At 37.8% G+C, this 17,633-nt stretch overlaps 1 protein-coding gene across 2 annotated transcripts in view; it reads right to left on the reverse strand.

Annotated features, from left to right (window-relative positions):
* Nucleotides 1–17,297, reverse strand: part of SYTL5 (synaptotagmin like 5) — a 98,650-nt gene extending 81,353 nt beyond the window's left edge. For both annotated transcript variants that reach the window (XM_023202657.1, XM_023202656.1), the window contains exon 1: nt 17,179–17,297. In XM_023202657.1, coding sequence (XP_023058425.1) covers nt 17,179–17,297 — 119 coding nt within the window. The remainder of the gene's footprint in view (nt 1–17,178) is intronic.
* Nucleotides 17,298–17,633: the final 336 nt, after the last annotated feature.

Here is a 17,633-nt window from a genome sequence, read left to right on the forward strand (position 1 = left end):
AGATAATCATTTGGTGGGTCTTTCCTGTGCCATTCTCGTGATCGTGAGATCTCATGAAATCTGATGGTTTTACAAAGGGGAATTTCCCTGCACAATTTCTCTTCTGTTCTCTGCCATCATGTGACATGTGTCTTTCACCTTCCACCATGATTGTGAGGCCTCCCCAGTCAAGTGGAACTGTGAGTCCATTAAACCTCTTTCTTTTGTAAATTGCTCAGTCTCAGGTATGTCTTTATCAGCTGCATGAAAACAGACTAATACAGTAAAGTGGTACCAGTAGAATGGGACACTGCTGAAAAGATACCCAAAAATGTGGAAGCAACTTTGGAACTGGGGAACAAGGAGAGGTTGGAACAGTTTGGAGGGCTCAGAAGAAGACAGGAAAATGTGGGAAAGTTTGGAACTCCCTAGAGACCTGTTGAATGACTTTGACTAAAATGATGATAATGATATGAACAATGAAATCCAAGCCGAGGTGGCCTCAGATGGAGATGAGGAACTTGTTGGGAGCTGGAGCAAAGGTGACTCTTGTTATGTTTTAGCAAAGAGACTGGTGGCATTTTCCCCCTGCCCTAGAGATGTGTGGAATTTTGAACTTGAGAGAGATGATTTACAGTATCTGGGGGAAGAAATTTCTAAGCAGCAAAGCATTCAAGAGGTGACTTGGGTGCTGTTAAAAGCATTCAGTTTTAAAAGGGAAACAAAGCATAAAAGCCTGATGATGTGATAGAAAAGAAAATCCCATTTTCTGAGGAGAAATTCATGCCGGCTGCATAAATTTGCGTTAAGTAACAAGGAGTCAAATGTAATCACCAAGACAATGGAGGAAATGTCTCCAAGGCATGTCAAAGACCTTTGTGACAACCCCTCTCATCACAGACCTGGAAGAAAAAATGGTTTCATGGGCAGGGCCCAGGGTCTCCATGCTGTGTGCAGCCTAGTGACTTGGTGCTCTGTATCTCAGCTGCTCCAGCTGTGGCTGAAAGGGGGCAATGTAGTGCTCAGACCATGGTTTCAGAGGGTGTAAGCCCCAAGCCTTGACAACTTCCATGTGGTATTGAGCCTGCAAGTGTACAGAAATCAGGAATTGGGATTTGGGAACCTTCGCATAGATTTCAGAGGATGTATTGAAATGCCTGGATGCCTAGGCAAAAGTTTGCTGGAAGGGCAGGGCCCACATGGAGAACCTTGACTAGAGCAGTGTGGAAGGGAAATGTGGGGTTGGAGCCTCACACAGAGCCCCTACTGGGGCACCACCTAGTGAAGCTGTGAGAAGAGGGCCATTGTCCTCCAGATCCCAGAACAGTAGATACACTGACAGCTTGCGCTGTGTGCCTAGGAAACCACAGACACTCAACACCAGCCCGTGAAAGCAGCCAGAAGGGAGGCTGCACCCTGCAAAACCACAAGGGCGGAGCTGCCCAAGACCATGGGAACCCACCTCTTGCATCAGTGTGACCTGGATGTAAGACATGGAGTCAAAGGAGATAATTTTGGAGATTTAAGATTTGACTGCCCCCCTGGATTTCAGACTTGCATGGGGCCTATAGCCCCTTCATTTTGGCCAACCTCTCCCATTTGGAATGGCTGTGTTTACCCAATGCCTGTACCCCATTGTATCTAGGAAGTAACTAACTTGCTTTTGATTTTACAGGCTCATAGGTGGGAGGGACTTGCCTTGTCTCAGATGAGACTTTGGACTGCGGACTTTTGAGTTAAGGCTGAAATGAGTTAAGACTTTGGGAGACTGTTGGGAAGGCATGATTGGTTTTGAAATGTGAGGACATGAGATTTGGGAGGGGCCAGAGGCTGAATGATATGGTTTGGCTGTGTCCCCACCCAAATTTCATCTTGAATTGTAGTTCCCATAATTCCCATGTGTTGTGGGAGGGACCTGGTGGGAAATAACTGAATCATTTGGGTAGGTCTTTCCCATGCTTTTCTTATGATACTGAAAAAGTCTCATGAAATCTGATGCTTTTATAAAGGGGATTTTCCCTGCACAAGTTCTCTTCTCCTGTCTGCCACCATGTGAGACGTGCCTCTCATCTTCTGCCTTGATTGTGAGGCCTCCCCAGCCATGTGGAACTGTGAGTCCATTAAACCTCTTTCTTTTGTAAATTGCCCAGTCTCGGGTATGTCTTTATCAGCAGCATGAAAATGAATTAATACACATGTCATACCATTGCTTTGACAACAACCCATGAAAAGTACGTTTTGATTCCCATTTTATAGATAAGAAAGTGGAATCTCCGAGAGGTAACTTGTGGGTCACAGGGCTACTAAATAAGGAGGTCAGGATTCAGACCCTGAATTTTATATTCCAAAATCTGCACTCTTCCCACACATCAGTATCCTCTCACTGGCTCTCAATATATTAAAATATTTTTGCTCAGAAAGGACCCCATATTTATTAATGACTGCTGTTTCTTTCCTAGCTGTGCAAAGCCATGCTGAGCACACTCAAAGTTAAGCCTCAGTAAACACAGAGGGTTTCTTCTGCCTGCCCGGCTTCTTTCAACATATGGCATCTGCCCAAATTGGATCTTATCACAAAGTTTCTCATGACAAATATTCCCCAACAGAGCCATTCTTCAACGAGCATGACTCTATCTTAATATATTTTGTACAACTTTTGGTTAGTTTTCAAATCAAAGGCTATTAAAAAGAATCAAGACTCTCTGAGAACTGGGAAAAAGTTTTGCCTGGATAAAAAGCTGCTTAAGAGAAAGTAACAAGGAGGAGTAAAAGAACACTTGTTCAGATAAAGAAGTCTTGTGAATTGTGCCAATTTCATGTTTACAAATAGTCTCAACAAATAGTCTCAAGGAAAGAGGGCACTGTGAAATCTTCATATCTGCAGAAGACACTTCCTGGTATTAAAAAGCTTGGCTCATAGGAATACACCGGAAAATCTCACAAAACCATGTCAACTGACAGGCAATTGACCGAAAAAAACCCCAAAAAACCCAAATTCCAAAAAAACTGGAAAAAAAAAAAAAGGAGCGATAATGCTGAAAAGCAACAGTTTTAGGGAAAATAATTAAAACCATAGAAATACAAGGAAGAACTTAACCAATTCCTTATAACCCAAGAGAATCAATGACTTATTACAGATTTTCCAGAAACATTAAATGTGCTCATATATGCAAAGGGACAATGACTCAAGTATTCATTCTGAATTCTTTTTAAAAAGGACGATGGAGACAAAACAGCAAACATTATCTGTCCCTGTAAAGTCATGCAGATGGTGACCTCTGCCAAACTTTGCCTGACATCTCACCCTTGCTTAGATTCTTCTCCTTCCCTGTATTGCTTTCCCTACTAGTAGTTTATTAAATAATCATTAATTATAGTTAATAAATAAATAATTCAATTATATTGATCAATTAATTATAAATTAATATATTAATAATATAATTATATAGACATAATCAATTAATAAAATATAATTAATTAATAGTTAATATTAAATATTAAACTACTCTTTAATAAATCACTTGCACACAAATCATGAGTTCAAGGTCTACCTCTGGGGAATCCAACCTAAGACAGGGATCTTATAAATTATATGACAAAAACAGCTCGTTACAACTCTAAAGGAGTTAGGAATCACCGCAATTTGATACCTTGCTGTTTATTCACTATAGTCTTAAAATCATAGCAGAAATTTATCTCATATGTAATTAGCAAACCAATCTCCCACATGGAACTATCTTAATATAATTATTGCCTCAATTTCCTGGCCCATCAAGGAACAAGAATGTGTTTTGCTAATCTGGAACCTAAAGAATACCTTGCTTAAGTATTAAAAACATCGGAAAGTCTTGTTATCAATATGATAAATTACTCAGAAAAAAACGGAGATGGAGATAGAATCAGTACAGCAAGAAGTAGGAAAACTGCAGTTCTTTAAAAAACAACCAAGAGAAAATGCTGGGCTTCTTTTTTTTTTTGAGATGAACTCTCGCTCTGTCGCCAGGCTGGAGTGCAGTGGTGCAATCTCTGCTCACTGCAACCTCCGCCTCCCGGGTTCACGCCATTCTCCTGCTCAGCCTCCCGAGTAGCTGGGACTACAGGCGCCCGCCACCACACCCAGCTGATTTTTTTGTATTTTTAGTAGAGCTGGGGTTTCACCGTATTGACCAGGATGGTCTCGATCTCCCGACCTCGTGATCCGCCCACCTCGGCCTCCCAAAGTGCTGGGATTACAGGCGTGAGCCACTGCGCCTGGCCACAAATGCTGGGCTTCTTAAAATATTTGGTATCACAATGCAATGATAGAATTGACTTGATGGAAGAAAACTAGGCATTCATACAAAAAACTGATACTTTAAAGAGAACATGTTGCTCATGAAAAACTCTTTAAAACCGATTCTGCTGTTGAATATGGACACATACTAGAGGGTTTCCATTTTCGTTTTTGTAGATATATAACTGAAGTTTATTTCTAGAATGACTCTAAAATGAATTTGTGCAAACTAAATTATTTTAAATGTGGTGGAGAAGGGGTTATATGTTCATTAAAGGCAGTTATCAGTACTTAATTTTTCCCATTTTACCTTTTTAGGTGATACTTATGGAGATTCACGTTTTCATAGATAAAGGTTATTGCAAAACATATTTCGAGCAGTTTTCCTAGTTGTCAGTATCAGTACATGATACAAGAAATGTTGTCACCATTTATTTGAAATTTGTTGAGTATGCATATAAATGTTTCCTTTATGTGTTGTCCTTTCCTTATATGCTTCACCGAAAGCCATCACTGGCAATTAATTACAAACTTTCAGATTCTACGAAAGGAAGGTGAGATTTCTGATAAGCAATAAACAATCTGATTCACAAGATGCATGGTCTTAATTGAATCGATTTTCTCAGATTGTCAGTTTTTAAAATTAAGGAAATATTAATCAAGATATGAATCACAATATAAGAGGATTTATGAATGAGAATGTTCATGGAAATAAGAATAAATAGTTAAGAAACACCTGGCACATTCATGTTATATGGAAAATCTTATGTTATGAAATCTTATCCAGCTAATAAAAATGTTTACAAATAATTTTTAATGACATGAAAAATGTTCATGAAATAATGTAAAGCAAAAATAAAGTAAAATTTACATAGATAGTATGTATATGTAAATTTCATGCAATTTCCAACTATATGAAAATATACACACACATAAAAGTGACAGGAAGGAAATTCAACACAAATGGAGACTACCTCTGGGAAGTGGAATTCTATGTGAGACTTTAATGTTCATATTATATGGTTATCTAATTTTCTATAATAAGCCCATTGATTCTATAATGAAAATATGTATCAGAAGATATTAAATGTTTGAGTGGATGGATGTTTATGATATTTTATACAGTATGTATATGTAAATTTCAAGCAATTTCCAACTATATGAAAATTGCATATATATATGTATATATGTGTGTGTGTGTGTGTGACAGGAAGGAAAGTCAACACAAATGGAGACTATTCACCTCTGGAAAGTGGAATTCTATGTGAGACTTTAATGTTCATATTATATGGTTATCTAATTTTCTATAATAGGCCCATTGATCCTATAATGAAAATATGTATCAGAAGATATTAAATGTTTAAGCAGATTGAGGTTTATGATATTTTAAACGTTGCACACATTGATGCCCTTTGTAGATCCTAGTACAATACTGAGATTAAAAACTTTAAAAAATTGTTTGCTGTGTAAGAATTTTATTAATTTAGTTATTTGCATTAAATATTTGCATTGTGCTTAATTACTCTGCAATAAAAGAATAATTATAAAAATTATGAAATGCATGTTAGCCTAATCTCATTATAAATTTAAATTGGTTAAACCACAACTCCTATTAACATAGGAACATTCTTATAGGACTACTGTTGATATAAAATTGTCACCTGCCTGAAATCTGAAACGTTAGTGGTGACATTTTTATTAGTGAAGTTTTCACTTATATCATTTTCTTAGGAATAAAATACCTGTTTCTCCAAGGATATAGTTGATATTAGATATTCCCTTATGAACTGACTTACCTTTGAAGGGATGGGTCTTCTTTAATCCCCCTCCCAGCCCCAACGTTCAGCCATGTTCTCGGTTACATGGGCTTTATTGTTCTGTTTCTGCAATTTGCATTGAAAGGGAAGGGTAGTTTCTTGGGATGTGAGTGCCAATTAACCCCTGCTGTCTAGAGGCATGACCTCTATACCAATTCTGGCTAGAGACAATACACCAGGAAAGGAAAGGAAAGGGTAGTAAAATGGGAATATGGGGAAGAGTAAAAAATATACAGAGGATCCTTGAACAACATGGGTTTGAACTGTCCAGGTTCATGTATATGTGGATTTTAAAAAATAAACAAAGTTGGATCTCGTAACCTTGAGTTCTGCATTTGCAACCAAAGACTGAAAACACAGTATTTGCGGAATATGAAACCCGCATTTACAGTGGGCCAACTCTCCCTATACACAGATTCCACAAGGCCAACTGTAGCCTTGAGTATATGTGGCTTTTGGTATACACCAGGGCCCTGAAACCATTCCCCAGACTAAACTGAGTCTCTCTTTATATAGACTCTCTCCAAGTATAGATATATATGTAGAGAGAAAACCTATCTCTCTCTCTATTTCTATATATAGTCTAGGTATTTGAAATAACATATATCTTATAATAATATGAATATGATATAGACACATTAATAATTTGAAATAATATAGATCTCTATATAGAGACATATATAGATACAGATAATAGATATAGTCTCAGGTAACAATCTTACTTATGACTATGGTGACCTATTATTTCAAACCCCCAAGAAAATGGTCTGGAATAGCTAGAAGAGAATAATTCGAATGTTTCTAGCATAAGGAAAAGATAAATACTTAAGGTGATAGATATCACAATTACACTGATTTGATCTTTACAAATTATATAAATGTATGAAATTATAACACGTACCCTGAAAATATGTACATCTACTAAGTATCAATAAAATAAAATGTAAAAAAATATTTAAAATGGTCTGGCAAGTTTATTTACTTGGACAATCCAATGTTTAAACATGTCCCTGAATATCAGGTATTTGTGGCCCTGTGCCTATGGTGAGCCTTACAAGTAAAACTTCCTTGGAGAAAAATGCTATAGAATCAAAATTTAAGTTAATTTCCCTAAATGTAATTATATATTGAAATTGGTAAGGTCTTTGCTAGGAAAATGTCCAAGGTTTAAGGCAGATCTGGATATTTTTGTTCATTTCTCTGTGACTCATTAAGCATTTGAGTTCCATTAGGGAGCCAATATGTTCATGCTGGGAGTTTCTGTTAATCCATTAAGAAGCTTTGTGGCAATTCTATTAGGATTAAACCAAAGTGTTTACCAAACTAGAAGTCCAGTCCAGCAGTTCTCCTGGTGTTTTATGGGGACGATGAGTCTTTAGGCTTTTGAGAAGGTCAAACTAATTTTGTTCTTAGTGGTAGAGTGATAAGATTTGGAAAAACAAACAAATGATCAAACATTTGTAGTGTATTAAAAGGGTATTATTGCTTGGCGCTTAGACTCCCTGACTTCCAGGCTGAATGTATAATTCTTGAAATCACTTCAAAGTCCATTTGAACCAAATATTTAACTTATCTGCAGGATTCCAAATAAGCAATTTGAATACACGTTCCCCTCCTGTTTCTCCTTCCTTCTCTTCTCCTAGCACTGAAATGACGAAATCAGTAACATCAAGAGAAAACTATAAGGTGAATGGCAGTTACTAGGCTGGGGTCTGTGGTCTCTTGAAGATACTAAGTTCTGGCTTATTAACTGGCCCATTTCAGCTGAGCCAGCTTTACAGAAGAAATCATAATACATTTGCACTCTGGTTTTCAGTCAGCATAAGAAGTAGAATAATTTAAGGAATTCTCATCAGGTTTCAGTGTGCAAGAGCAATGGTTCAATAAAAGTCATAGTAACTTGGATAATGCCACACGACTTAGAGGTCAACACTGTCAGTAAATACCAGGCTAAGGAAATGATTTCTGTTTTATTCCATTTCTCTGATAGCTATTAGTAAGGTTGTGGGTAGACTTTCAATAGGGTCCAAATAGGTGCAGTCCTAGCATAAGCATCACAACGAAGAGGAAAGGGTAGCAGTATGGAATGAGAGAACCTCAGCTCTGTCGTTTCCCAGCTGGAAAAATTTTTAATCCCTCTACAGTTCAGGTACCATATCTGTAGTACATTATAGCACTACTCACTTAAGAGATGACATGGGGATTAAGTGAGGAAATATTTGTGAATTGGATAATACATTATCTGGTGTGAGGTAGGCATTGTATAGTTTACTATTTATTTTTTTGGGGGGGCCCTGCAAGGTCAGATAAATTTTTCAGAGGTTAAAAGTGGCCTAAGAGTTGAGTGCAGGCTCTGGAGTCGGGCTGCAGGGCTGGAAATCACAGTTCTGCCACTTATCAGCTGTGCAAACACAGACACGTTATTTAACTTTGAACTTTGGGTTCCTCATCTGTAAATGGGATACTAATAGTTCCTACCTCATTGGTAAAATGAATGTATATCCTGTCCTTTACAAAGTTGTAGAATCTTCTATTTCTTGGTATTTTCTATACCTCCGAATTTACTTTGCTGTTATTCTACTAGAGGCAAAAAAAAAAAAAAAAAAAAAAAAACCACATTTGAATTGTTTCAGGACATGAGCACTACAGATTGCGTGGGGCATAATCTGAAGGTGGTGAGACCCTGTGAAATCATTTAACCTCCCAGACAGGTGCCCATGCTCCATCTCTGACAGCCATCTCTATCCCAACTCTATATAATTTCTTGGACTACAGATATTCTGTTTCTTCCTGAGATGGCTATCAGGGCTTTCGGGTATAATAATGTAGCTATTTCCAAGGCTAGAATCTACCAAGGTGTTGTCTTAAACACCAAAGATCAGTAAACTATGGCCCCTGGATCAAATCCAGCCCCCTGCTTATTTTGGTAAATTAAGTTTTACTGGAACAAAACCACTCCCCTCTCTTTAAAAAAAACATATTGTCTATTGCTGTTTTTATACTGCAATGGCAAAGTAGTCGTAACGGAGAGCATATATCCCATAGAGCCTAAAATATTTACTATCTGGTCATTTACAGAAAACATTTGCTAACCCCTAGTCTATATCATGGATAAAGCCCAATCCACAATTGCTAACTCCTTACATTGCATCTCCGCTCATCTCCATTATTCCAACAATAAAAATAGCACTTGAACCATAGAAGGAGCTCAACAAACATTGACTAATTCTGACTTTTGAGGATCGTAGGGTGCTTTTGGCTATATATAGCAGAAAATCCAATTCAAATTGCTATAAGTAATAAGAAAACATATTTTATTGCTTAAATAACAATCTCAGAGGTGTGGCAGGTTCTAGTATATCAGTATACTAACAATAATTTTTTGCCATTCTTTTGGCTCAGCTTTGTTGACATGCTAGTTTTTGTCCTTAATGGCAACTGGGATAATATGTTTCATTGAATACATCCAGTGGGAAAGAGGACCTTTGATAAAATCTGGACCATATGTCTGAGTGGGTCATGTTTGGTCTCATGTCCACCTCCAGACCAATGATATTTTCCAGAGGAATACCAGTAGTGGTATGGTTAATTATTTAAAAATTCACTGCTATCCACACACCTACAGTGAATTCATTTTTGACAAAGGTGCCAAGAACATACATTGGAGAAAAGTCAGTCTCTTCAATAAATAGTGCTGGGAAAACTGGATATCCATATGCAGAAGAACAAAACTAGACCCCTATCTCTCACCATATAAAAAATCAAATCAGAGTGGATTAAATACTTAAATCTAAGACCTCAAACTATGAAACTACTACAAGAAAACATTGCAGAAAATTTCTAGGGCATTGGTCTGGGCAAATATTTCTTGAGAAAGGCCCCACAAGCACAGGCAACCAACACAAACATGAACAAGTAGTATCATATCAAATTAAAAAGCTTCTGCACGGCAAAGGATATAGTCAACAAAGTGAAGTGATAACTCAAAGAATAAGAGAAAATATCTACAAATTACCCTTCAGACAAGAGATTAATAACCAGAAGATACAAAGAGCTTGAACAACTCTACAGGAAAAAAAATCTAATAATCTGATCAAAAAATGGGCAAAATAATTAAATAGACATTTCTCAAAAGAAGACATACAAATGGTAAACAGACATATGAAAAGGTGCTCAACAACATTGATCATCAGATAAATGCATGAAAAAACTACAAGGAGATATCATTTCACCCGAGTTAAAAAGGCTTTTCTCCAAGACAGGCAATAAAAAATGCTGGCGAGGATGTGGAGGAAAAGGAACTCTCATACACTGTTGGTGAAAATGTAAATTAGTACAACCACTATAGACAACAGTTTGGAGGTTCCTCAAGAACCTACAAATTGATCTACCATATGATCCATCAATCCCACTCCTAGGTATATACCCAAAAGAAAGGAAGCCAGTATATTGAAGAGATATCTGCATTCCTATGCTTGTTGCAGCACTGTTCACAATAGCCAAGATTTGGAAGCAGCCATCGACAGATGAATGGATGAAGAAAGCGTGGTACATATACACGGTGGAGTACTATTCAGCCATAAAAAAGAAGGTAATCCAGTCATTTGCAACAACATGGATGGAACTGGAGATCACTATGTTAAGTGAAATAAGCCCAGTACAGAAAGACAAACTTCGCATGTTCTCACTTATTTGTGGGATTTAAAAATTAAATCAACTGAACTCCTGGACATAGATAGTAGAAGGATGGTTATCAGAGGCTGGAAAGGGTAGTGTGGGGCTGGGGTGAGGGGAAGGTGGGGGGATGGTTAATGCGTTAAAAAAAATAGAAAGTATGAATAAGACCTACTATTTGATAGCACAGTATGGTGACTATAGTCAATAATAATATATTTCAAAGTAAAGAATTTATTTGGATTATTTTTAACTCATGGGATAGACACTTGAGGAGATGGATATCCCATTCTCCATGATGTGCTTGTTTCACATTGCATGCCTGTATCAAAACATCTCATGTACCCCATAAATATATACACCTACTATGTACCCACAAATATTTAAAAAAAATTTTTTTTTTTTTGAGACAGAGTCTCGCCCTGTCGCCCAGGTTGAAGTGTAGTGGCACGATCTTGGCTCACTGCAACATCCACCTCCCAGGTTCAAGCAATTCTCCTGCTTCAGCCTCCCAGTAGGCCCTACAGGCTCATGCCACCGCGCCAGGCTAATTTTTTGTATTTTTAGTAGAGACGGGGTTTTACCGTGTTAGCCAGGATGGTCTCGATCTCCTGACCTTGTGATCTACCCTCTTCGGTCTCCCAAAGTGCTGGGATTACAGGCATGAGCCACCACGTCTGACCTAAAACATTTTTTAAAAAATAATTTTAAAAAATTGAGAAAAAAAATTTTAAAAATTCACTGCTAGAGCTGAATAAAACTTAGATTTGGATAGAAAGGAAGAAAGGAGAAATGTATGCTGTAGGGCAACCAATAGAGTTTACCACTGAGGCAAGCCCAAGATTAGGCGCCAAAGAAAATATGTGCAGATACGTTTTCATGCATGGTGGTCAAATGGAAATGATGTACCCTGAGTGAGAATAAAGCTCACAATATGTTGCTGAAATGAATATTCACTAATAAGTTGAGGATTTTAAATACAGGTCAATACCACAAAGTAGATATTTAACAGTATTTGTTTTTAGGTGTGGGAGATGAAGTAGAGTAAGAATTTGTTAATGAGATTTTTTTGGAGTAGATATTATGACCCATGTACATGTTAGTCTGAGTTCTTTCGAAGTAAGTGAAAAGCAATCTAAGGTACAAAATCAAAATAATCAACAACGATTTCCATTTTGTGCTTCCAACCTGTCAGTAATTTTATCCATTTGCAATAATTGTTGATAACTCAATTTTATTTGCAACATTTCTGCTTTTTCTTCATTGCAGTAAAACTGTCAATAAATTTGAGTGACTTGTTCTCCACAGAGAACGTTAAAAATACTCTTACCCTCTAACAGTGAAAACCTGTGTCTAGCTATCTCCTACAACTCCTTCCTGCTTAGTCTGAAGGAGAAGAATGTATATAAATATATTTGAGCCTCTTGAATGAACTTAAAATGGAATGGTAGTCGGTACATGCCTATTCCCCAGCTGATGATTTATGCCTGGAGGTAATTATCTGGCTTGCCGGGTGCCTTCTGGGTATGGCGCACCTTTACGAGTCCCCAAAGACCAGTCCCACCTTAATCAATGTCACACTTTAGTGAGTATGAGGACTGTGAAACACATTTGGGTGTCAGGCCTAAAATGTTGATTCGGTACAGTTTTTACACTTTTTCCGTCTTCTACTTTTTTATCTCAAAGGACAACCTATTCAAACAAATAAACAGACAAACAAACAATAAATCCACTGCCTCCCAAACTCCACTTTACTAACTTTTCAGATAGGTTTATTCTTTGTAATCTTTTTCAGTCTAAAAAAATATTTGGTTTCCATTTCCTTCTGAAACTGATTAGTACAGTCTGAAGGTGGCTTTGGGGCTCATGGTAAACAGCCAAAACATAGTTGACCTATATTTGCCAATGTGAAAAGTCCTTTTCACATGTCAAAGGCAAGCACAAATGTTCACCTTTTCTGTGAAACCATTGTTTCAATTTCTATCTTACTCATAATTAATTACTTCTTCCTTTAGACTCCCCCCAAAATATCAATTTGTACCTCTATAGCATGATGAAAACTATTGTAATAGCTAGCACCAAAGCTTACTGTTGTAATGAAATCTGTTACCCACCTCCTAAATTTCTTGTGTTGATGATTTTGGAGGATATCAAGGAAAAAGGACTAAGTTCTCTGGCCTGGCAAAGAAAAGAGTAAGGAATGGCCATAAGAGGTGAGATTCAAGGAGAGAGGAGAGTTCAACAACAGAAGCAGGGATACAGAGCCGGGATGAGCTATACAATTCACAAAAGTGTGGGAACGGGGGCTATAGCCAGGTTTATATAAATTCCTGAGACAGTTAAGTATTTGTGTCAACTTAACTGGATGACTAGGAGCCCAGATATTTTGTTAAACATTATTTCTGGATGTTTCTGTGAGGGTGTTTCTGTATGAGATTAATATTTGAATCAGTAGACTGAGCAAAGCAGGTTGCCCTCCCCAATACGGATGGGCCTCGTCTAATCTGCTGAAGGTCTGAATAGAGTAAAAAGTTGAGCTGAGTAAGAATGAATTTTCTCTCTCTGTCTTCAGGTTGGGACATCAGTTTTCCCTTGCTACTGACTGCCAGACATGGATTGGAACTTATTGCATCAGCTCTCCCAGTTCTCAGGCCTTTGGACTCAGACTCAAATTATACCATCAGCTCTCCTAGGTCTGAACTTCTCAGCCTCCATAATCATATAAGCCAATTCCTTATAATAAATAATTTTAACTGTCTATCTATCTACCTATCTATCTCTATCTATCTATCTATCTATCTATCTATCTATCTATCTATCTATCTATCTATCATCTATCTATTTAAAAATGCTTGCGGAATTTAATTGCCATGCAAACCTACTGGGCTAGAGTTAAGGTACCCTGAACTGATTTAGGTGGTACTTAAATTCATAATAAAAGGAGGGCTATTCTGAGGAGATAAAAGGAGAAAAGCCAACAGGAAGTTATACTATCTGACAAGATGCTTAATCTTGGGTTTCTTTCTTTAGCTTGGACTGTTTTCTTTACAAGTATATAAATCACAATGACTGTGATAAAAATTGTTGGGAAGATCATAGCTTGTAAATCAAATGAACCAAAATCCTTTACTTTAATGCTCACCTTGCAGACTTGTTATATTTCCCCTGAAACGAACTTTATTAAATAGCAATAGCTTTGGTTATACAAACTTCATAGTGTCTCAGACTGGGTTTTCCAGAAGCGAATTCTGCTATGTAGATTTGTGTGCAAGTGGCTTATGGAGTGCTCTCAGGAGAAATCTATAAGGGAGTAAGGGAGGCAGGAGAAGGTAGGGAGAGGGGCTAGGCAAGGATATGATTTTTAGGTGAAGTCCAGCCTCAGCATCATCCCACAGGAAGCTCTGGAGCTTAAGTTGCATTGCAGAGTCTGTCCTGCCTTGAGGCAAAGGATTTCTGTACCCGTCAACCATTGGCTTTGGGCTACCCAGTTTACACTCAAGTTTACCTGGCACTTGTATCTCTTTAATCCTATGGGAAACTCCAGTCACCTGAAGGTAATTTTGAACTTCAAGTCCTTAGAAGTAAAGCGCATGAAAACTAGGAGGTGAGAGGGACTCCAGGGGATCTGAGTAGAGCACTGATAGTGTCCACTGCAACTAGCAAATCAAGGGCACCACAAACCAACTATAGGGCTAATGATTATAACCAACAGGTTTTGAGTGCTTTCTGTATGCTGGCATTGCTCTAAACTGTTTATAATATTAGCTTATTTAATCCTTAGAACAATCTTATGAGCTCATTAATATTATTTCTATTGTCAAATGGGGAAACTAGATTTATCCATGGAAGCATCTTGTCTAAAATGACACAAATATTTCATGCCGAAAGTAAGATTTGAACTGTGGCTGTGTGATTCAACAGCATACACCCTCAACATCACGCCACCCACTTTGGAATGACTTTTCAATACACCAAGCTGTTAAGAGTGGTGGAGCCTGAGTCATATTACAGGAACTCAGAACAAAATGAGACAACACATCTGATGCAGTTAATGCAGATCGAACAAGGAGACAAGACATAGCTTTAGAAAATCTGTTTTCTGTAAAAGCATCTCTTGGATTTATAAACAGCCTTTCTTATGCTATTCTCAAAAAAGTTTGAAGAGCCAGGAAACCAATGACTTTATTCTTGATACTCTGTTGTATATTACACAATTTAACTGAATTTACTTATAGGAAATAAGGAAAGAAGACTAGGGAAGAAAAATGGAATGAGAAAAAGGAAGATAGGGTATAATAATAATAATAATAGTTATTATTATTATTTGTTGAGATGGAGTCTGGCTCTGTCACCGGGGCTGGAGTGCAATGGCACGATCTTGGCTCACTGCAACCTCCACCTCCTGGGTTCAAGCGATTCTCCTGCCTCAGTCTCCTGAGTAGCTGGGATTACAGGTGCACACCACTGCACCCGGCTAATTTTTGTATTTTTAGTAGAGATGGGGTTTCACCATGTTGGCCAGGCTGGTCTCAAACTCCTGACCTCAGGTGGTCCACCCTCCTCAGCCTCACAAAGCACTGAGATTACAGATGTAAACCACCATGCCCGGCCAAAAATTATTAATACAAGTTATTGATAATGACAGAAACAAATATTCTGAACAAAGTCCTATTCATTGTACTTTATTGTTTCTGGGTATCTGGTTATTAAATTGAACTTCATTGTTTCTGGGCATCTGGTTATTAAATTGTTTATTCCTATAGAAATAATTTTTTTTTGGAGACAGAGTCTCACTCTGTCACCAGGCTGGAGTGCAGTGGCGTGATCTTGGCTCACTGCAATTTCCACCTCCTGGATTCAAGTGATTCTCCTGCTTCAGCCTCCCGAGTAGCTGGGACTACAGGTGTGTGCCACCACACCCTGCTAATTTTTGTGTTTTTAGTAGAGACGAGGTTTCACCATGTTGGCTAGGATGGTCTCGATCTCCCGACCTCGTGATCTGCCCACCTTGGCCTCCCAAAGTGCTGGGATTACAGGTGTGAGCCACCACTCCCAGCCAGAAATGATTTTTAATTCCCCTTAGAATGTCATCAATTCCTAGTTAATATGTCACCCCTATAAACAACAATTCTTTTTGGCAGTGCGTTACACAAATTAGTTACTTTTCGTGACTACTAATGTCAGAAATATTATTCATGATTTCTTTAAAATCATTAACTACATGTTGTTGCCAACTGAATTCTATGCATAGAAAAAGTGCAATAATTTTCATCAAAACTTTTGTTTCTTCAAGATTAGTTGAATATCTTGGAAAAGTGGAAATGAAGCTTCTGGGCTCTTAACTGTGAAATAAACATAAATCAAGAATATTTAAATGTATTTCCATTTCTAAAGATCCTAGTGGCTTTAGGCACATTAAAGATTTTTTTAACATGTGAAGATAATCATATGACAAGTTTTCTCCTCAGGTAAAATAAACATAAGCTTCTGATTGCAACTTGGGGAGCCATACAAGACACAAAACCTACACATTGTATGGTTGGCAGTGACTGAGGAGGGAACTCTATTTCTGCTCCTTTTTTCCTGGGGTGAGGTGTAATGACCAAATATATTTTAAAACAAAGACAGTACAGGCAGCAGCCAATCACAGTGGATCTTGCACATGATCAGAACAATGATGTGACCAATTAGAGCAGACGACACAACCAATCAGAATTGATGCTGGCTGAAATATTAGGTGAAGTCATACCCAGCAAACCAGCTAAATATGAGCTCTGCCTACAGTGGATATGAAACTCAGCTGTGCCCATATTATTCAACTTTCTTCACAAGAAACTTGTTTTTAAAAATTCAGTGGTTTCTGGGGTATGATGGGAACTTTTTACTCTCCAGGTCCCTTTCTTCTCCCAGCTGTGATGGAGGCAAATCCCCAGTAAGACTGATCTGACAAAGGCATTACAAATAAATAATAGCTAACATTTATTGAACACTTAGGTGACAGGCACTACATATGTACAAACTTCCTTAATCTTTACAACAACCCTATGAGGTGGGTACTATTATTATCTTTGTTTTACCGATGAGGAAACCAAGGCATAGGGAAGTTGAGTAGCTTGCTCAAAGTCACACGACTAATACTTGCCAGGGCTGATACTTAAACTTGGGTAGTCCTTCCTTTTAACTAAAAATTATGACTTTATTAGCAAATTAAGTTGTTCTCATCAACACCATTTTATTAGCTAAATTCCATTTTCATGTCTGGCTAAATGGTGAAACGCCAAAGTTTTCTGATATTTGGGCTACTGCTGAGAACTCATGAAGTCCCTAACTGACGTCTGTCTCCAGTGTGGTTGCACTTGGCCCATTTCTGATCTAAATTGCTTCAAACAAACAGAAAGCAGTCAAGGAGGACTGAAAAAATAAAAAGAATACTACCTTATTCTCTTGTCCTCCACTTTTTTCAAATATTCATCTCTCTTTAGGACGCCCAGGATCATTTCCTTCTCATGATCTAATAAAAATGACAGATTGATGAACTCTGAGTTCTTAGACATGGTATTTCAGCAGCAGCTCTCTGAGTAGCAGTGGTTGAATCTTCAAGAAGGTAAATTGATATCTACAACTAAGGTTCCCCCAGCCAACTCAGAGTCACTCAGTTGTTTGGTGTAAAGTGTGTTTGTGTGTTTTTTACAAGGTCTCTGCAGAATTGCTGATGGTAGTTAAGTATTCTTTCAGGCTATATGTAGGACAGCCTCCACTGGGATTACACTCCAAGAAAGTCATTATAGTTTTAACTGTAAAATGTCTCCAAAGCCTTTGCTGTGGTGTACAGTCAGGCAGCAGCTGAATTTAACTAACGATGCTGAACTTCAATTCTTCAGAACAGGAAT

Source organism: Piliocolobus tephrosceles, chromosome 12 (assembly GCF_002776525.5).
Source record: "Piliocolobus tephrosceles isolate RC106 chromosome 12, ASM277652v3, whole genome shotgun sequence".
NCBI classification, from domain to species: Eukaryota; Metazoa; Chordata; class Mammalia; order Primates; family Cercopithecidae; genus Piliocolobus; species Piliocolobus tephrosceles.